This window comes from Primulina eburnea, chromosome 7 (genome assembly GCF_022965805.1).
Source record: "Primulina eburnea isolate SZY01 chromosome 7, ASM2296580v1, whole genome shotgun sequence".
NCBI lineage: Eukaryota > Viridiplantae > Streptophyta > Magnoliopsida > Lamiales > Gesneriaceae > Primulina > Primulina eburnea.
In genome coordinates, this window is record NC_133107.1 from 1597658 (window position 1) to 1618269 (window position 20612).

General features: G+C 35.9%; 4 protein-coding genes across 6 annotated transcripts; 1 reads left to right on the forward strand and 3 right to left on the reverse strand.

Annotated features, from left to right (window-relative positions):
* The first annotated feature begins 1222 nt into the window (after nucleotides 1–1222).
* LOC140835958 (sugar transport protein 8-like) lies at nucleotides 1223–2815 on the forward strand. Its single transcript, XM_073201370.1, has 3 exons — nucleotides 1223–1449; nucleotides 1545–2171; nucleotides 2251–2815. The coding sequence occupies exons 1-3, from the start codon at nucleotides 1330–1332 to the stop codon at nucleotides 2680–2682; spliced, it is 1179 nt and encodes a 392-aa protein (XP_073057471.1). The 5' UTR covers nucleotides 1223–1329; the 3' UTR covers nucleotides 2683–2815.
* A 1606-nt stretch (nucleotides 2816–4421) lies between these two features.
* LOC140836439 (uncharacterized) lies at nucleotides 4422–10665 on the reverse strand. The gene is made up of 7 exons (XM_073201959.1): nucleotides 10415–10665; nucleotides 10035–10146; nucleotides 9038–9199; nucleotides 7301–7347; nucleotides 5580–5703; nucleotides 4872–4938; nucleotides 4422–4799 (listed from the first exon to the last, which is right to left on the reverse strand). The coding sequence occupies exons 1-7, from the start codon at nucleotides 10610–10612 to the stop codon at nucleotides 4754–4756; spliced, it is 756 nt and encodes a 251-aa protein (XP_073058060.1). The 5' UTR covers nucleotides 10613–10665; the 3' UTR covers nucleotides 4422–4753.
* Nucleotides 10666–11368: 703 nt separating this feature from the next.
* LOC140836440 (mitogen-activated protein kinase kinase kinase 3-like) lies at nucleotides 11369–16400 on the reverse strand. 3 transcript variants are annotated; one of them, XM_073201960.1, is made up of 11 exons: nucleotides 15770–16399; nucleotides 14960–15286; nucleotides 14635–14722; nucleotides 14425–14487; nucleotides 14117–14277; nucleotides 13953–14028; nucleotides 13789–13848; nucleotides 13577–13684; nucleotides 13256–13492; nucleotides 13035–13129; nucleotides 11369–12177 (listed from the first exon to the last, which is right to left on the reverse strand). In XM_073201960.1, the coding sequence occupies exons 1-11, from the start codon at nucleotides 16186–16188 to the stop codon at nucleotides 11886–11888; spliced, it is 1926 nt and encodes a 641-aa protein (XP_073058061.1). In that variant the 5' UTR covers nucleotides 16189–16399; the 3' UTR covers nucleotides 11369–11885. The 3 variants fall into 3 exon arrangements, with proteins under 3 accessions (XP_073058061.1, XP_073058062.1, XP_073058063.1); XM_073201961.1 differs by lacking the exon at nucleotides 11369–12177 and adding an exon at nucleotides 12307–12860 and having other exon boundaries at nucleotides 15770–16400; XM_073201962.1 differs by lacking the exon at nucleotides 11369–12177 and adding an exon at nucleotides 12307–12911.
* A 964-nt stretch (nucleotides 16401–17364) lies between these two features.
* On the reverse strand, nucleotides 17365–20612 carry LOC140836441 (BTB/POZ domain-containing protein At2g13690-like). Its single transcript, XM_073201964.1, has 2 exons — nucleotides 19823–20612; nucleotides 17365–18424 (listed from the first exon to the last, which is right to left on the reverse strand). The coding sequence occupies exons 1-2, from the start codon at nucleotides 20447–20449 to the stop codon at nucleotides 17486–17488; spliced, it is 1566 nt and encodes a 521-aa protein (XP_073058065.1). The 5' UTR covers nucleotides 20450–20612; the 3' UTR covers nucleotides 17365–17485.

Consider the following 20612-nt stretch of genomic DNA (forward strand, 5'->3'; position numbering starts at 1 on the left):
TAACTGAATTTTTGCATTATTTATCATAACAAAAAGACCCGTTTTAAAATTTTTGCTTCATGCCTAATCGAACACAGGTACGGAGGGAAGTCTAAATACATGGTTCAAAATTATATACACAAAATAAAAATAATAATTCAGATTTTGTATTACTTTTTTAACGGTAAGCTAATACAGATTTCAAAATATTCAAAAGTAAGTATTGTGATGTTAATCCACATAAATCCCTTGTATAAATCACTAGAATTTAGGGATTCTTATTAGTGGGAAAAATTACTTAAAACCAAGAATATTTTTAATATCCAAAAAATACTGTCGATGTTTTTCTTATCTTAAAAAGACATTCTACAATTAATCTTTCATTCATAAACCCAAAAAATATCGAATGTTTATTTGGTTTTGTTACCAAAATTTCATACCTTATGTATGATTTTATTTTTGGCATATTAATCAATGAATTTTTTTTATGAACAATCTAGATAAAAGTAAATCTAATTTTTTTTAATAAATAAACTAGATAGACATAAATCTATTATTGTTATTGCGTTTACTAGTTAATTATATAGATTTGATTTTGCACTTTTGTACACAATTATCTATTTATTTTGATAAAATTTATTTTTATAAATTTAAATTTAAACTTTGTTTAAAACATTAGCAAATCCGAGAAAGTTTCCTTGTTGGGGTAGAAGCAAAGCTCAAGAATTAGAGATATATTAGAATAAAATCCATATCTATAATCCAATTAGGATAGGGACACTAAGATTTATTACCTATATATATGTGTGCGGATGCACCTACTTCTCGTCATTGTTTTCACGTACTGAACAAAACTCAGGCAACTAGCGAGCCAAGATATTTAAGTAAATTTCGATCTTTAATTTTTCTTGTGATCATAAGCACGTCAATGGCACCAGCAATCACACCTATTCAGAACGGTGGCGGCGATGTCAACCACCCGGCCAAGCTCACCAAACAGGTGGTTGTCTGTTCCATCATCGCTGCCTTTGGAGGTCTCATGTTTGGTTATGATATCGGCATATCTGGTATGTAATAAATACAAGACGCCTGACAGAATCTTGATCGAAAATAAACTATACATGTTGTTTAACAATTTAACTGCATGCAGGAGGAGTGACGTCCATGGATGATTTCTTGTTGAAGTTCTTCCCAGTTGTTTACGAAAAGAAGCATAGAGTTAAAGAAGACAACTACTGCAAATATAATAACCAGACGCTTCAACTCTTCACGTCTTCTTTATACTTGGCAGCTGTGGTTTGCAGTTTCTTCGCATCTTTTTGTTGCAAGAAGTTTGGCCGCAAACGCACCATGCAGATGGCCGCCGCCTTCTTCTTCGTCGGAGTTATTCTCAACACCGCTGCTCTGAATCTTCCTATGCTTATAATCGGCCGACTTTGTTTGGGTGCTGGTGTTGGGTTCGGCAACCAGGTACACACACAGATATATATAATATATAAAGTCAGATCCAATCAAAGTAACACATGATATAAGTTTTAGTTTATTAAAAATGTTTTTGATTGCAGGCAGTGCCGCTGTTTATATCGGAAATCGCTCCGGCAAAATACAGGGGAGGACTAAACATATGCTTTCAGATGCTGATCACCGTAGGCATCTTGATTGCTAATTTAGTCAACTATATCACAACAAATATCCATCCTTATGGCTGGAGAATATCTCTGGGCGGTGCTGCACTGCCGGCCATTTTCCTCGGTTTAGGCTCCCTCCTCATTGTTGAAACACCCGCTAGCCTGATCGAGCGTGACCATACGGAGGAAGGCTTAAGGGTTCTCAAGAAAATCCGAGGCGTAGAAGATGTCGAAAAAGAGTACGGTGAAATTCTGCAAGCCACAGAAACTGCGAAGAAGATCAAGCACCCTTTTAAGAACCTGATGAAACGGTCCAGTTTTCCACAACTCTTCTGCGGCACGATTCTGCAAGTATTCCAACAATTTACAGGGATTAATGTGATCATGTTTTATGCTCCCGTCCTCTTTCAGACTATGGGGATTTCGGGAGATGCATCTTTGCTGTCAGCTGTTGTCACGGGTTCAATCAATTGTCTTTCGACTTTGGTTGCAATATTTGGAGTCGACAGAGTTGGAAGAAGATTTTTGCTTATTGAAGCCGCCATCCAAATGCTTATTTCTCAGGTAAATTCTTAATAATCTGAGAACACGTATACAGCTGAATAATAATCCCTTATTAATGCATAAAGAAATTTATATGCAGGGTTTGACCGGAGCAATTCTCGCAACCCAATTGCACTCAACAAACGCCATTCCTAAGCTATATGCCATTATAGTCGTGCTCTTAATCTGCGTCTTTGTCTCGGGTTTCGCCTGGTCGTGGGGTCCTCTCGGTTGGTTGATTCCAAGTGAGATATTCCCATTGGAAACACGAACATCGGGCTTCTTCTTTGCGGTGAGCATGAACATGATATGCACATTCATCATAGCTCAAGCCTTTCTGACGATGCTGTGCCGCATGAGGTCGGGCATATTCTTCTTCTTTGTTGCATGGATTGTTGTCATGGGAATCTTTGCTGCGTTCTTGCTGCCAGAGACCAAGGGAATTCCCATAGATGAGATGAATGAAAGAGTTTGGAAGAAACACTGGTTCTGGCGTAGATTTTTCGATGATGGAGTTGAATCACAAGTATAGACTATATTTTAAGTTAGCGAAGATAATTTACGAGATTTAGTTATCTACTTAATTGCTTTAGTAGAGTAGTTTTCGGTCTTTATATTTACTATTACGAGTCAGGTCTTGACGTTTTAATTTTTTGGCATGTTTAATTTTTACGTCTTGGATTTTCTTTTAGTTTTCAGGCTTTCTATGTTGACAATCTTTCATTTAAATAATATAATATAGATATAAGGATTTTCTGCTCGTATTAGTTTCACTCGAATGATCATTATCTCACTCAATTATATTATTTACATTTCATTTCCCAAAAAAGTTGCTACAATATTTTATTTTTTCCTAAAATATCCTTATTCTAAAAATTATTGTTTTAATTTTTACACAGATATTAATCTATATGACAATCCAATAACATAAAAATCCTTCTTTACAAAAATATTCAATATGAATGTACGAAAGATGTGCTTTGAGCAACTAGTATGATAGAAACAAAGGAATAGCATTCAAGAAGATTCAATTATATCCATGCAAGAGATAATCTATCCATGTGACAACAAATCTGGAGTAACTATATTTTTTTGCTATTCTTAAGTGATACATGTAAAGAAAAGAAAATTCTATACATATTTCGTAAAGACATTAAATTTTATGCAACAGCAACGAACATAGATACCTCAGAATCTAAGAACCTGTTCTGTTCCGGCTTTTTCTGTTCCGCACCTGCGTCGAACTCATCAATCACGAGATCACATCCTGAGAGCTACATTGTCTTATCACCATGCATCTCTCCCTCTTTTGCGACTGCCTCGTATCTTTGACCATGAAAATATGCAATTGATGACCTATTTCAATCCAACCGCAGCCAGGTTCCTTGACAACACCATGCTCTCTCACAAGTTTCTGAACTCTTGTAGCATCTCTCCATCTCCCAAGCTCGGCATACATGTTTGAGAGCAGAACAAAAGGGGCCGATTTTTCTGGATCAATCTCTAAAAGTTTTTTAGCCAAAAAAATCCCCAAGACAATTTCATGCTGTACTTTACAAGCTGCAAGCAAAGATCCCCATATAACACTGTCAGGAGGTACAAGCATTGAAATTCTTTGCTTCAATAAGCCGACCAGCACGACCCAGTATATCAACCATGCACGAATAATGGTCTTTCAGAGGTTTCAAACCATAATCTTTGATTACTGAATAAAAATATTGACGCCCTTCCTCAAACAAACATGCATTGCTTATAGGCATGCTATCAAAAATCCACCTTGCTTCATTTATCATAATACACTTAGCATATATGTCAACCAGCGCATTAGATAATACAATCCGTGCCATTCCATTCACAGTAGATTATAGAGCTCAATGGGCATGTCTCTTTTCATCTGTGCTCGGATTTTAGCATTCGGCACTTGCACATTGCATGAGTTTACATAAGAGTTAATGGAGCTTCTAGGTGGAGAGTCGACGTCGTTTTCTGAACGAGGAGGACAGTACAGCTGAGTCCTGCTGCCTAGATTCTTGGGGCACATTTGATGTGTCTTTTTCCGGTGGACAATAAAAAGGAAAATTTGAGGTCTATCTTTGACATCAAAAGGCAAATAACAGCCCATGCATGATTTTGGTTATTTTAAAAGGGAAATAAACTACACAAGACCGACTACCACCACACATCAGAGATTCAGAAGTCAGTACTCTCCATATATCAAAACAGATACCCACCTGCTGACCTCAACTTGAATTTTTGTCCAAGCTAAGAGAATTCAGAATCAAATTATTCATGTCACATTTTCATTTATTATACTAAAAGAAAGACAGGATTCTAACAATTCGTACAAACTGTTAAAAACAAACAGACAAGCACCACAATTCACAAGAAAGGGCGTAATGCAACTCGAATACACTCTAAATCTTACATGTCACGAAATCATGCCCTCCCTATTGCCGTACTTACGCATAATTGAATCTGTACAGCGTTTCTTTTCTCATTCCATTAATGAATGAAGGACAATTGTTATGAGAAAGGCAAGCTGACGATTTTCATGCATCCAGCCACACATTGTGAACATGGAGTCAATATCCTTCTCAATTTTTTCAATCATCTTCAGTGTCCTTCAGAATAGCACCTCTTACTTTAGATCTGCCAAAAAATCAAGGTCATTAAATAAATTTGAATACTTGCACTTCAAACAAAAATCTATTCGTCAGTAACCTGCGGTGTGCAGGAACGACTCGGTTTGCGGCCTTGGTTGAACTTGGGCTATGAGCAGCTTGCTTATCTGCAAGCAGAGATATGACATATTACAATTTGAAAAGGTCAAATATGGCGATTAAGTAAAAGAACTACAGGTTAAAAAGGGTGGGGGTGATTTTCTTTATCAATCAATAGTATTAACGCTAGTATAGACCCAGGTTGCAAACCCATTGAGCCAGCTTAACAAACTTTTTAACATGCTTGAATACAATCTAATCCATGTTTAAATTCATCAATCTTGTCCTAACCTCAAACAAAATCGAATATATTTCAAGTGGAATTTGAGTCCAAGTTATTGTGATAGATAGCTTTCAAACTGTAGTAAACTTGTTGATATTGCATAAACATATTTATAATAGTTTAGTAAACAAACATATTAAAAATATACATGCTTGCAAGCTCAAGTCATTATGTGAATTTTTGGTTCATAGAGGTAAATGATGGGTTCCAACCAAGCGAAATGGCTCAAATTTGAACTCTCGAGCCAAAATCGCTTATCTTTCAAGTTTCAAGTAGATTTTTTGTGGTTAAAAAGGTTAATGTTTGAGATTATATATGAAATTTGGTAATATTTGGATCCATCCATTTCATTAGTACTGCCCATTTACAACTATGCACAAAAAAATGGTTTGTAAAGTAAATAAATAAAAAAGAATTGATCGATACCTGGAGAGTCTTGTGACACCGTAACATGGTTATCCAAGCCGACTCTATCATTTATTTTCTGAGATTTGTGTTTTTTAGAATACAATATCAAGTCCAACTGCTTTTGCACTGCGTTGTTCTTTTCCTGACAATCATATTGAGAAATAGTTTTGAAAAAAAGCAAATACTAAATAATCAGAAAGATATAGCCAGTAGAATTCTAATAATTACATAAATCCAATGCAGAGACCATTTCTAGAAATATTTTAGCTTCCAAGTCGATCAAAACCAATTACACTCAATATTCTAAATAGCGGTCGAGGCGATCGCATAGACGATAGGCGGCCCTCGACTGCCCCGTCTTTGTCTAAGGCGATCTCTATAGGCAGTCTGAGGCTATCCAACGGCGGAGGCGGGTGAGCAGGCTGCGTAGGCGGCCAAGCCGATCAATGATTTTAAAATCTTAGTCAACTGTTAAAGTTGAATAAAAAGTCAATCATTTTAAAAAAAACCTTAGATATGATAAAAACACCTCTCTCTTTTGTATTAACTTTTATTTTGTATTTACTTTGGTTTCAAGTGTCCTCTACCATCAACTACCACCTGCTTCAAACTGTCTCCAGCCGCCGCCATCAGTCACCACCTTAATTATCTTGTTAGTTTTCATTTATATGTTTATTTATATTTTGTCTAGATTGTATTATTTTGTATTAAGCTTTTTTTATGCATAAACATAATTTAATTACATATATTACATAAAAAATTATGACTACATATAATTACCTATAAAAAATTGCTAAAAAATTCAACAACCTAAGTGGGGAGGCCACCGCCCACTGCCCACCGCTTCCCGCCATTTACAACCTTTATTACAGTAGCTTTAAACTCATAGATAAGCAAATGAAAAAGAGAGAATATAAATAAGTTCTTGACAAGGAACATAAACAAGTTTTGGTGAAATATCGATGGAAAGAGAATTCATATTCTAACGATAAAAAAAATTACAACATTCAACTCATGTAAAGGATGACCAATCCAAAAACACCGATCTGGTTGCATCTGGCATAGAAATATAGAAATTCTACTCAAAAAACGACGAATATATTTTTTCATTAAGAAAAAAAGAATGACTTCGATATGTCTCAGTTGTATGTAAAGTTAATTGAGACCGACCAGGCGTTGCCTAGTTGGATTTGTCTAAGGTTACCCAACCGGAAAAGGGGGGGGGGGGGTTTTAGACACTTTGATAAGTGATATATACTGAGCCGGGCTTGATTCAGACTCATAGTTGGGCCGCTTAGCTTGTATACATTTATATCAAGAAAATAGGATAGTGCACCCAAACAAGATTCAAAAATCTCAATAGCAACTACTTCACATGGGCCTCATTTTGTAAAAAATAAGCAACTCAAATTGCCAGAAAAGTGTGTGACATCTAATATCTCGCAAATTGAATTGAGACACCGCAAATATTTCTACCACAAAAAATTATGTGTTACATACTGTTAATAAGATTTGTCAAAAATGTTGAAATTAAGTTTCATGCATCTAGACGCAAAATTAGGCCATACACATAAAAAATCATGCATTTCTAAATTTTTTAACACCAACTTTCATCAAGTAATTGAGCTAAGTTCAGTATCAAAGCAGCAACCGACAACGGGTAAGACAGATCCTGCACTAACTCAAGTACCAGCACTATTAACTAGTAAAAGTGTGATATCATAGGGAAGAGGGGTCACCTGTTCATCGGCCACAGTTTTGATCAATCGGTTATTTTGCTCTTTCTCTACACAAACACAGATAAAAAATATTATCAAATGTAAGAGGAAGAAAAATTTTTAGGTGACATACTGCAGATATTTTTAGGTGACATACTGCAGATTGATGTAATGATATGAATTCAGTGGCTCATATATGATACAGTCTCCATCTATGATAACAGTTGGTAGTAGTCATTGAGAATGTGAATTATTAACTTAATTTGCATAACACAAAGATTAAATTTTCCTGCACCAGAATTACTCAAATCGCATATTGGTTAAGTAGACTATTTGAGGTGCAAATGCGCAATCAAATTTCATCTCAATTTGTCCTGCCCTTGCACCCAAAGGAAAATCATTATCCACATTGCCCTCAAAATCAGTATGCATTACAAATTATCAAAGAACAGAAACAAAATTCATAGCTATATTAGCGAAAATAGATGTTCATTTTCTTGCTTAATTGCTGATTCACTATTTCCACATTGAATTGTGTGCTTAGAAGGGCTTGAGCCTTTACAGAGCACCAAATGTTGGGGCTTATGGTTAAGGCTCGGGCTTCATTGAAGGATTGTGTATTACCTTCAGTCGTGACGGAAAGGCAAAGCTTTCATGAATCATGAGTCTTAAGTCTAGGCGCATGCCTTCGGTATGATGCAAACATAGAATTTAATCCTACTTTCACAGAAACCTTAGTATAGAACATTAGAATTTCATAATTTAAAAAAAAAAAAAAACTGATACAACAAACAAAAATATGCTTGCATAAAGATCAAATTTGCAAGTAAGTTTTGATGCTTTTCCATTCACCTATGTTTTTCTTTCAATCAGTTTAACTTCCATTTATATTTTTGGAACTGCCTCCGACATCGTGAATTCAACTCAAGAGATCAAATTTGATGACTAAGTACTTTTTATTTGTGCACTAGGGTGTTTAGCTAAACTTATTTAAAAGAGCTTACAAGCTCTTATGTTTTATATACTGTATGATCATATTTTTTAAATATGTTGTTTGGAAGAGTTTATTTTAATAATTTAAAGATGTTGATGTGTTTTATCTTACAAATCTTTTATTGTCAAAACTACCAAAAATAGTATAGTACTATGTTAACGTAAGTAGTTATATATGTTAAAGCTATATTAAAAAATATTTTATATTTATAATTTAGAAAAATTGATATTCTTTGGAAAAAATTTAAAAAAATAAATATCTAATATTATCTTTAATTTGTTCAAGTAAATTTGATATAAAAAATAATAATTGTGGAGGACACGGTGAGGATTTAAGAGAATATGCAAGGATATTTTGGAGAAATAAAATATTTAAATAAGATCTTTGGAAAAAAAAAAGTGGTTTTGTTAATACAACAACTTATTTTGACAGCTTATAAGTTATTTTAATTACAAACGGATTTTGAGGTTTATAAGCTCTCTAAACTTGTAAAACACCCTCTTTATTATCAAATTGTGTTTTAACATCAAAATAATATGAACATAGTGGATAATTAAAAAAGACAGAGAAAAACAAGAAACAGATTCTGCATTCTTTTTTTTGACATGACAAAATTGAAGGTTTGTTTCCTGATTTAAGCAGAAGGACATAAAACATGGACCATAAAATATAAGAATAGTTTGCCAGCCTCTACGTGATTGTCAAAAATGTCATCTGCAGACTGGTTTGAAATAAATAAATAATACTTGCTAGCTAATAGTGACCTTCAATAAGTGAATTATGCGCCACTCTGTATTCTGCATAGAGCTCCCGCGAGAGACTTCCCATCACCTTACAAGCAGCGCCATCGACAAGTTTACCAAGGGAAATCGAGACTCGTGGCATTCCTTTTGATTTATGCGCAATTAATTTTGCATGCAAAGCACCTGGAAAAATAAGAAAAATGCAATCGAATTTATATCCATTCCACAGTAGACGATGCTACATGTGCTCCGTAAACATTTTAATGATCAATGTAGCATCACCCAATCAGTCATAACGTGCATAGATAAACGTCCGTTCACAAACATCAATAATTGATTCATGCCTTTCAAAAGGTTAAGCGTTTAACTTTTCATGGGAAATATGGATCTCAGTAACAAATAATTATTAAAGAATCAACTCGTCATAGTATTAGTTGTCTCACATCACTTAGATAAAATATCTGAGAGTTGCATATATGGAATTGGACAATCTTCCCAACTAGCTTTTGGAATTGAGTTAGGTTCAAGTTTCTTAACATGGTATCTGAGCTCAGGTTATACCGTTGTGTGTTGGATTGCCCATAGTTGGAACACCTGTTTTGCCCATAATTGAGTCATTTGTAAATTTCACGCTCCAGATATTCATTCCTAGCCGTGATAGAGGTGTGTTAGTCTTGAGTTAGCTTTTTGGGTTGAGTTGTGTCCAAACTCCAAATTCCAATCTTAACGTATAGGATCAAAGAGATGCAAGTAAATGTACTAATAAAAGTGTGTATCAAAGATTGATCCCACCAAATCTTATAATTAATTAGCCATGCTCCTGTTCAATGAATGAGACAACAGTATTGAATTAAATGAACCTTTTAACTTATCATACTATTTTCATATTATTTTTATGTTAAAACACAATGTGATGTATTATGGTACACATTAAAAGAATTTGGTTATTAAATTTGATCTCTTGAGTTGAATTCATGATGTCAGAAGCAGTGTTGAAAAGAAGAGGTTGATAAATTACCTCCTAACTCAGATGATCCCTCCATGACAAGCTTCACATCTTCCGATTTCAGGGAAGCTGTGACATAATCTACAAATTCGGACCAAAAACCACCAATTCCAATCGCATCTCTCTGTATAAAAGTGAGATAATTCATTTATGTCACCAGGCAATTGCTGTATTTCAATTTAATCTCGCCACCCCGAATTAACGCTAGATAAGAAAGAAAATGCACCTAGAACTGTACATTAACATTGCGTTGGCAGTATAATATTTTCAATTAACCTAAAATTTTATAATACATTTATTTTTTAAAAAAAAACCAATCGACCCAGTAATCATCGTTTTTATTCATTTAACCTTAAACAACTGAAAAAACAATGAAGAAGATGAAAGCTGACCAAGTCCTCTAGCTGAAGACTGGACTTGACGGCCTGAAAGGTGTTGGATTGGAAATCAGTAACAGTGATTTGTAGAGAACCTGAATCATTCTGTAGGGGACGCACATGAAACAGAAAAGGATCAAGTGGGGTGCTGTGTGGCTCTGACCAATCCGCCGAGACTTGCCCGAAGATTTGGCCTAGTCCTGCGAAGCTCATGGTGCCATGGAAGGAAGAGAAGCTCGAGGAAGACCACTAGTTGAGTAGCATTTTTCATTGTTAATAAGTAATATTTATTTCCTTACGTTTGGGCCGCTTCTTTTATACAATTTGGGCCTCTTTAATAAAACAAAGACATCTACTAGTTCCATTTGGTCCAGGTCCAATCTTATCTTTAAAAGCCTCATTCCTGGCCCATTAAAATTGACGGGTTGAAAAAACACAGTTCTTTACACACAGAATGATTCTAGCCCGCATCATCTCTAAATTTTTTCATAATAATTTTCTTTAAATTTAATTTATTCCCTCCAATATAAATCCAAAAAATATAAACTAGAAATTAATATTTAAGACAAATATTCAAATCAAACAAAGTAATTCCCTCCAACACAATTATTATAAGAACTCATTTTAATAAATTCTGAAAATAATTAAATAATGTATTAATCATAATTAATAGCTTAACTATTTTTAAATATAAATAAGGGTGATTGTGTTAATAATAAAGTCTTAAAAGAGGGGTTATATTTGGCTTAATGTCCAAATATACATTTTCTAAAAGTACAAATTTTAACTTATATTATGTATTTTGATTTAATTTAGGTACACTTAAACGGTAGAATTTGAAACTATAAATTTCAAATTCATTCATTTTAAATTGAATTGATCGTTTGAACTGATTTATGTCGACTAATTTCAAATTCATCTCGTGTTAATATATATAGATGCAATGACAATCATAATTGATATAAAATATATCCAAAATAAATATTATTTTAAATCTCTCAAATCAAATCCTTTAATTTTAACACAACCCAAGAAAATCGCTATTGGGTAACATGTTGTTTGCTTTTAATTAATTATTACATCCAAACAAAACATGAACCCTTTCGTAACAAAATAAATCTTATAAACATTTGATTAGTTTGTTTAAATGAAGAAAAAAAATCGTTGTTCGAACATTAAATTAAATAGTAAAAATATAACACTCACCTCTTAAAATATATGATCTCACTATCTTAATTCGGCAGTAATTGTCGCATATTCATCAAAATTTCATAACACCATGCAATAGAGCCCTATGACACGGCTATCTATATCTACAGCAAGATCAAGAGATTATAAGGTGCCGACTAAAACGTAACCATCCAAGTCCCGAGCAACCTTCTTCGTCGCCCCAGTGGCCCAAGTCTTTCAATGAAACAAACGACTCTTGCCCGCTTTACATGCCCATGCATGCACAAGCTGATGAAACTTTAAACAAGGGGGAGGATTAAGATTTATCAACGTGTTTGGAATTCTGAAGTATGGTCCTTGTCGAGGTTCTTCTAGCAGGTGCTTCAGCTCTCAATCTAGGGATTTCAGACCATGGATCGAATGTGCTTCTTGAGCTCAGTCTGAGAGGATGTACTGAGTTGTTGATATGAGTAGGAGTGTTTTTCCTTGCTGTATAAGAAGGATGTGGAGGAGAAAGGAAAACCTTATTGTAAGCTGATGCATCACGCCTTAATGGGCTCGAGGGGGGAGATACTGGCAATGACGATGCTATTGTTCGTGCGTTATCCCTGCAAACATAAGAAAGTTACTATTACTTCAGGACCACGGTGAACAACAGTAACAGCAGCCAAAGTTTCACATGAGAAGTGTGAAATCATAAATTCATATTTTTTACATTTAAGAAAATTATATACACCTCATTGAAAATTTTAATTGGCGAGCAACCAGCACTCATGTTAATCTCTTTTTGTCTTACTCAGGAGACTCTCTCGCGCGCCTGCACAGGAGGTGCAAGTCAAGGACCTCATTTGCACTGGAAAAGGACTTGTGTGCAAGCATCACCTAGGTGTGACTACTATTTATTTTATTTTCCAATCCAGATGAGACCCCTTCCACATGCCCTGGCCAAACCTCCAGGATGAGACCTTTCATCTGACCGTTTGTTGGTGCTTTGGATGACAGACTTTTGGTGCTTCGAAATCCCATCTTGTGACTGTCTGCATATATCTCTTGCACCTATAAATAGAGGTGTCCGGAGTCCTCGAAACACACAACAACAAATAAACCATTTCTTCTTCTCGTTTACCTCAGCTACCCCAGTTTCCGTGACAAAGGTAAGGTACTTCTTCAGTTCGCCGATGTACCTTTGTACTAAGTTACTACAGGTGATTACTACAGGTTTAGCCGGCGTATCCTGAGAAACAGTTGTCCTTTTTGACTCTCGGAGGACCACCGGAGATGACAAATGAAACTGTACTTGTTGCATGCCTCGGTTTGATTTTCAGTTTTCATTCCGTTTTATCTACTCAAGATTGATATATTATTCTCTGTGCTATTTAATCGTTATATCACATTTTCTTTAGTGTCTACATTTTGTCTAACAAATTAAAATATATGGACTAAGTAGATTTCAAGAAGAGAGTACCTTGGACTTGTAGATGAACTCGGTCCTGCGAATCTTGATGCATCATCCTGATCCAAAGAATTGTTCGTTCTGCTGGACTGCATCTCCAGGACAGTCTTTAAACAAGTAAACAAAGACTTCTTACTAACGATTCCAAAAAAATGACACTATTTTGACAACCCTTTTAAATGAAGCAAGAAAGTGAATCAATAATATTTAAAAGTTCTGCAGATATTAAATACCTGAGTGCGACTTCCATCAAACGCACGAGGAAACGCTTCTCGAGTTAGCTTTACATTGGTTGCTCTAAGTGTAGCTTGGTTTCTGACAAAAGGGTGACCTAGTAATTGGGATGCTGTGGGCCGTGCAGATGGTTCCCGTTGCAAACACAGCCGTATAAAACTTTTGGCATCAGCAGATAGGTGATCTGGAATCTCGGGAGGGTCTCTGCTATTCACAATCTTAAATATAGCAGCTACCTGTTAATGAACACATGAGAAGATTTTAACATGAAAGCAACTTCAAGTTGATATCGATTCCCCCAAAAGAAGAGACTAACCCACCCATTCATATTGACTCCAAGGAGGTTTTGATGTTGCCATTTCGAGAACCGTGCATCCTAAACTCCATATATCCACTGGAAGACTATACCCATTTGTATTCATTACAACCTAAGGAGAAAAATCATGGTCGTAAGAAATTACATGGAGCCACAGTCTTATAATCGATATGTATCTTCATTTATAAGAGGTGAGAGAAAATGAATGAGACCAACCTCAGGTGCCATCCAGAAAGGGCTTCCTTTGAAGGATAGCGTTGAAGAACGGGTAGTTATCTGTACAATGACAAGAACTACATAAGAGAGTGGAAGGTAATCCTAGATACCAAACTAATTTTCAAATTTTCCTTCAATCTAGAACTAATCAAGACGATGCATACATGTTTGGCCATGCCAAAGTCGGCCAGTTTTATTTCACCATTGGGATCTACCAAAATGTTTGCTCCTTTAATATCTCTGCAGAAAAAGGACGAACTTTTTTAAAATCCAGGATTTTCCACGAAGAAAACAAACAAAGTCATCACCAAATGAGAGCCAGTTGTACCTATGCACAGTATTTCGTCCATGTAAGTAAGCAAGACCAGAAAGAATCTGCCTAGTGTAATTTTGTATAACTGGTTCCCCAAAGGCTCCATATTCTTGCAGCAATTTGTGGATGGAACCTCCAGAAACAAACTCCAAATAAACTGATAATCTTTCCTCATTCTGGAAAAGATAAGAGCAAAATTATGAGGGGCTGCGAGTCTCATATTTGTCTGACCACTAGTTCAAGGCTTGACAAAGTTAAAAACGGTAGAAGATACGATACAGCTGATGAAACCAGACTGAAAACAAATTAAAAGAAAATCTTACCAGGTCACTTCCGTAGTATTGAACAATGTTTGGGTGTGAAAGCTGACTTAGCAAAGCTATTTCCTGTTGAAATGCCAAAAATGTCAAAAAGAGAATACCAATAACTAGCCATTGAAGTCTAATGTTTGAGAGTAAAGCAACAACACAGAAAATTATATTTTCTTCAGGAGATGAGCGCTATTGTAAATCTAAAAACTATCAAAGGATGACCTGGTTCAGTTGCTTTACGTTCTCCCTTGATGATTGTTCACCCGAGATGACTTTAACTTCTTTTATAGCGCACATCTGCCCATTCTCACTGCCAAGACAAACAATATATTATAATATATAGCTGAAAAAAGGTTATACCAAAAGAAGTAAAGTTATAAACAGGGCAGGGCCACTGCCAACTAATTGCAGATCCGGTAAAAGGGTGTAGAGGTCCAACAAGAAAATTTTGAAATTTGTCAGTGCTTAAATGCTATGAAAAAGTAATGAAATAATTATTTTCATCAAATTTCCTACTTAGTAAAACCGACATCAGAATCATCAGTACCTACTAAAACCGAGATAAACATGACCAAATGCGCCTCTTCCAAGAAGCTTTCCTTTCCTCCATTTTGAAGAAATACCACCACGGCTTGGGCTTTCAGGTGTTCCGGGACTTCTTGGAGTCGATAATGCGGAAGGGCTAACTGGAGAACCAGGTGGAAGGGGCAACTTATGAAATTCATTCCTTCCATCTTCAAGTTTCCCATTCGAAGAGTCCAAAGTAATCCCATTAATTCGAGCATGGATAGGTGAAGTGGCAGTTGTAATACACCTCGATCCTCGACCAGGGCTTCGTGACAGTGGACTTAATACTCTGTTTTCAACATGTCCTCTGCCATTAGACATAAATTTTACATCAGTAAGATTAACTGCTGAGATTGAAGTTCATTCTGAAACTTGAACTTAAACCAATACCTATAATTTCTTGTCAATTTTCATATTGTCTGAGATATATTGGAATCATTCTGCAATAATTCTGATCAATTTCACACTGCCTAATAAAATCGACGGTTTAAGTAGAGAGCATGTGTGAACACAAAAAATGGATACATGCAAATTTCAAAAACAATCAGCAGATTTCTAATTGTATTTACTTGGTTAGCATATTCAACGAAATTTAATATTTGTAACCCAAACTTTGAAGAAACACACGAGAAGTTGTTCTGAAGTAAAAATGACAAAATATTCCGTCAACCATTATAGATCCGACCAAGTAACAAATTAAAACTCACAAAATCTGTAACATCACAAACTCCAAGACTTCAATCATCGGGAAAAAAGAAATCACGAACTTCCAACCGAAAATCTAGCCAACCTGAAACCATTTTGATCCGCAAAATGAGCCGGATCGTCGGACGATCCAAACGAGCTGACGCTTGAAACAGAGCCCCACCCGGGTCCCAGACCAACGGCATGAAAATGGCCCGGCTGCTCCGATGGTGGTTCTAGAGGCAAAGGCAAGGGGTGCCCCCAATTCCATGATGAAGCCGAATCAAATCCAGAAAACCCAGAAGACCTTCCCAAAGCAGAAAAATCCCAGCTATTTCTTGGCGAATTTCTCGACTGAGGCAGTACCGAAACCTCCTCAAAGCTCTTCACTTTACCATTTTTGGTACTGCCGTTTTCTTTGCCTCTCTTCTTTTCATTCTTCAGCGATGAACCCTCCACGGAATCCTCGGACTTAGTTTCCGAAACTTTGCCCCGACCAGATATTTTATCCCACCAAGCTGGCATTTTTCCTCAGTAAAATCGAATAAAACCCAGAGAAAGATACTTAACTAGGCGTCTCCGGACACACACTCACGTTTTCAAGAATGCATCCCCAACGTGAGAGGAGAAAAAGGTTTGGAAATTTATACGAGGAAGCACAGTGGGAGACGCCAAGTGGAAGAAGAAAAGACTAATATCTACCGACAATAAATATGATCATCAACACTAGCTAAGGTATTATGCTTTGTTTTGTATTCTTGTAAGAGAATGGGTGGGCCGCATGGGGCATGCATGGCAAAAACGAAACCAGTGGGAAAGGACGAGAGCCAAATGGAAAGGGGAAGGTAGCCTCCTCTTCCATGACGTAGCCTCTTTTTTCCTAGAATCTATTTTATTATTTGATTTTCAGTAAATAAAAAAAAACTAATGTATGAAAAATAATATTTCTGAAAACCTCTCGATAATGATGGATTTTATATCGATAAATCATATTTCTAAAAATATTTTCTTCACTGACAAAAAAATAAAAATAAATTATAAGTACCAAAATATATGTGACATCTGTCATAATCTGTAATGCATTTATTAAGAAACAAAAGAGACAAATAGATAAAACTAGATTTTCAAAAATTTATCATTAAAAATTATTTTTAAAAAAAATTTAACATTAAATAAAATATTTAATTTTAAAACTTCCCATTAACCAATAAATTTTGTCTTTTTGCATTTTAACTCACCGAAACATCTAGATTTTATTTAAAAGTAACAATTTTTTTTAGATGTACTCAAACACATTTTAAATAATCATGAAATATTATTATTATTGTACTAAAAAATAATAATATTCCATCTAATAACACTATTTTCTTCTAACACAAAATCCAGATAGATAAATAGTCACAGAATAAAATTCAAGCATCCGAGGCCCTAGCTACCAATTTAATCATATAAATTATAAAAAAAAATAAAATTACGAAAAGACAAATAAACATAGCCGACAAAAATTACAGTTTTCCAAATAAGACATCCCACGCTTGATGTGTCGAAAATATTGAAATAAATGTGACTTGGATCGTTTCATATATAACTTACATATTAATATTAATTTTTCAAAAACATGAAACCACTCAGAAAAACAATTATTTGTAACTATTTAACACAAAAAAAAACGCAAAGCAGGATTGAATTAATACTTACTCAAACAGATAAAAAAACTTCCATTGATAATATGATCTACGCATTATTCAATCTCAAAGCACAAAAACTAACTCTTTCAGGAACAAAACACAAAACAACACTACAAGTTGCTAGCAGCTGCAATTCACCTATATTCAATAGCTGAGGTTCTGGAGCCCTTGACGAACGATCTTCGCCACCAGATTTCAAATGCTTTACTAAGATTCGGGCACTCAGTACCGTTTTTCGTAAAACTCGGAAGCCATTCCATAAAAAGTGTGTACTGCTCCTTCAAGGGAAGAGTCAGAATCATTTGACCCATTGCTTCTTCCAATTCCTTCATGTCAAGCCCCTTTCTGCACCTCTGCAGCCACCCAAAATCTGATAGGATTGGCCTAAACCACATTTTAAGAAATTCTAATCTTGTTTCTGGCCGACAATGCAGCTTCCTGGCACCCATTGCGATAAAAAGCATAGCAGAGACACGGCTAAGTTCGAATCTAATCAACGGAGACGTGGTATAGTGCATTTTGAGCAGTTCACGTTGATTTGTCCAAAGATCCACGAATTCCTCAGCCATCTGGTGCTCGAGTAGGATATCAAGAAGCCAATTTAAGTTGTTTACCTGTAGTGAGATTTGCTCTAACAAAGGTCTTTGTTTTGCCCTTTTTCTCAACTTTTGACCCATATCAGTATCCGAGGCCTCCTCGAGCAGAGTCGTGAGTGACCCCATGCATGACTCACAAATGGTAAATATGTCGTTCTTATTCAAATCCGGAGCGTTCTTTTTGTAGACCGAGCTTTTGGAAAGGAGACCTTTCACCAAAGATTTTAGATCGTTTCGGGCATTGGTATCAGTACAGGTGGTTATAGACCAAATAAGCTGTTTCGTCATGGTTTGTTGGGTGTCGATACAATTAATGCCAACGATCCTTTCAGAAATTTCTTTTGCTGCTATGTCATCAATATTTAGTTTAGAACATAAATGCCTCAGCTTCTCCTCTTCTTCTTCCGCCCACGGTACTGCCTCGAGGTATTTCAAGCATGAAGAAACACCCCTGGTAAACTTGATCCCTGCTGACACCTGCCAATAAGGTCGGAAAAGATTCTCAGATTTCAAGATCGACGGACAGTTAGCAGATAAAATTGACTAAGAACATATTCTGATGCATAAACTTTTTTTTAGAAAAATAGGAGGCCAGGCAAAGCCGCACAAGGAAAAAACCTTTCTCAGCTCCATTCATATAATCATATCCAGCTTAGACTACATAGAATACAAGAAAATAATAAATTTAATAGCAATTATTTCGGTGATGGCAATAACATGCGACAATATCTCATAATAATTTTTCTTCATGAAAGAATACAAAACAAACAAAAGAAGGAAACAAAGTTCAGTAAACCCCATCTCCGAAGTCTGGAGCTTTTCCTTGAAGTCTGACATGCATTACCACCTCAACATGAACAAAGTTGGTTTTTCACCGTCCATGAAGGATTAAATTACATTCAACAGCAAATATCTTATGCTTCATAAACACCTAAAACCACAAATAACTGCTGCCTCAGTTGCTTCTTGCTTAAATCCAGCGAAGGTGTGAAACAACTTGAACAACAAACAGAAGCACAATGAGAAATGCCACAACAAATTTGAAAGGCATTAGTCACGAAACTTTGAAAATATTGCATAACAACTCAATAAATTTTAAGTAACCATCAACGACATCTTCTCAAACATAGACCTTAAGTTCTACAGCTGTACCAAACAGCAAACAAAATAATAGATTGTTCACATCCTATTTTCTGGTTAGCCCCAAAATTTTAAAAGAAAATATTGATAAAAAGAGATGTTAATTTTCTCGTCGCACTTCTAAAATTTAATGGATATTCAGAAAACAAATATTCCATGATCACTCAATGAGACTCACTATCTAAGTGGCATTGGCACGTGTAATCGGAGGTATACTAAAGTCATGCAGACTTCACAACGTATTCCATGATCCACAACAGATCGAATGAGACCTGGCAAAAAATAAGGGAAGAACAAGATCCATCTCTGATTAATACAAACTACTCTCCAGGTCTTCCTTACCTTTAGGATGGAACGCTCCTTTGATGGTGTTGCAATGGCGCTCTATTCGTAACAATGATATAAAAAGAATGCTCAAGATGTATGCAATGAAATGAAAGATTGTAATAAATCTTTATTACATGAAAATAGATCATCGATAGGTATGCATAATAAAACTCCACCGCAAAAACCTCATCATAAACATATAGTTCAAATTCAATTCATGATAAAATTTCCAAAGAAATATTGATCCCAAAATAAATGTGGCATTGCCATTTTCTATCTGGAATTTAAACAACAGGTATAAATAAAAACAAGCAAGAACTATCACCGAAAAGTGCTGTATACCGTCCGAACGAAAGAAACGAAGAAATATTTTCATTAGTAAAGCAAGAATGATGATTATAATAATACCTCCAGTATATGAATGGCACGAAAAACACCGACATTGAGGAGTTTCTTTTGAATATCATCCTCAAACATGAGTTCAATAGTCTCGCGAAACACGTTCAAATTCTCCACATCCGGCACCTCAATCCTACACAATCCACTCTGATTCTTGCGATAATCGGATATCAAATCGGCAAAAACGGGGCTGTTAGCGACCAAAACCTCAGAACCCAGCTCGAGAATCAAGGATCCGCCATTTTTCCCCTTCAGATTCAACCTCACATCAAAAGTTTCCGAATTGACCTCATCCCTCGAAACGGTTTCAGAATGCGTTCGCGGCAGCGGCACTTTGAGGGAATTATTTCGAGTAAGAGGTTTTTGAGGGGTGGAAGAACTCACCGGGTTGTCAGAAATAGGGGACACCCTACCCGGAGACAAAATCCAACGAGAAAGAGGAAGCTTTTGCTGTTGGGTCTGTGGGGAATTGTAAGGTATCTCTATCTTTTTACCACACGATGAAGAAGAATATGAGCGTGAAAATTTGGGTTTTTCGGGGCTAAGGGGTGGTGTGACGAAGGAACAACACCAGTGTCGACCCCTATTCGACGGCGGTTGGCGGCCGCGGGGACTCTGAGCCGTGGAATCAGGCATTTTGGTTGGGAAGTGGCAACAGTAGTGTGGTTTTCAGTGTGAAATCATTGTACAAATAGAATGCCAGGCAAGCAGTGGACTGAGAGTAATCGAGTCCATCTTTGGGTAGGAAACAAAGTGAATGGCGAATTCAAGGAATACAAAAGAAAGAAAGAAATGTCAA

Coding starts and splice junctions, on each gene's coding strand:
- LOC140836440 (XM_073201960.1), bottom strand. CDS start 16,188: ATGCCAGCTTGGTGGGATAAAATATCTGGTCGGGGCAAAGTTTCGGAA. Junction 14,029..14,116: donor GGACGAAATACTGTGCATAG/GTACAACTGGCT, acceptor CTTTTTCTGCAG/AGATATTAAAGGAGCAAACA. Junction 12,178..13,034: donor AGTTCATCTACAAGTCCAAG/GTACTCTCTTCT, acceptor TTATGTTTGCAG/GGATAACGCACGAACAATAG.
- LOC140836439 (XM_073201959.1), bottom strand. CDS start 10,612: ATGAGCTTCGCAGGACTAGGCCAAATCTTCGGGCAAGTCTCGGCGGAT. Junction 10,147..10,414: donor GTCTTCAGCTAGAGGACTTG/GTCAGCTTTCAT, acceptor ACTTTTATACAG/AGAGATGCGATTGGAATTGG. Junction 9,200..10,034: donor GGGATCATCTGAGTTAGGAG/GTAATTTATCAA, acceptor TTATTTTTCCAG/GTGCTTTGCATGCAAAATTA.
- LOC140836441 (XM_073201964.1), bottom strand. CDS start 20,449: ATGCCTGATTCCACGGCTCAGAGTCCCCGCGGCCGCCAACCGCCGTCG. Junction 18,425..19,822: donor GTGCCATTCATATACTGGAG/GTATTATTATAA, acceptor CCTTATTGGCAG/GTGTCAGCAGGGATCAAGTT.
- LOC140835958 (XM_073201370.1), top strand. CDS start 1,330: ATGCAGATGGCCGCCGCCTTCTTCTTCGTCGGAGTTATTCTCAACACC. Junction 1,450..1,544: donor GTGTTGGGTTCGGCAACCAG/GTACACACACAG, acceptor TTTTGATTGCAG/GCAGTGCCGCTGTTTATATC. Junction 2,172..2,250: donor TCCAAATGCTTATTTCTCAG/GTAAATTCTTAA, acceptor ATTTATATGCAG/GGTTTGACCGGAGCAATTCT.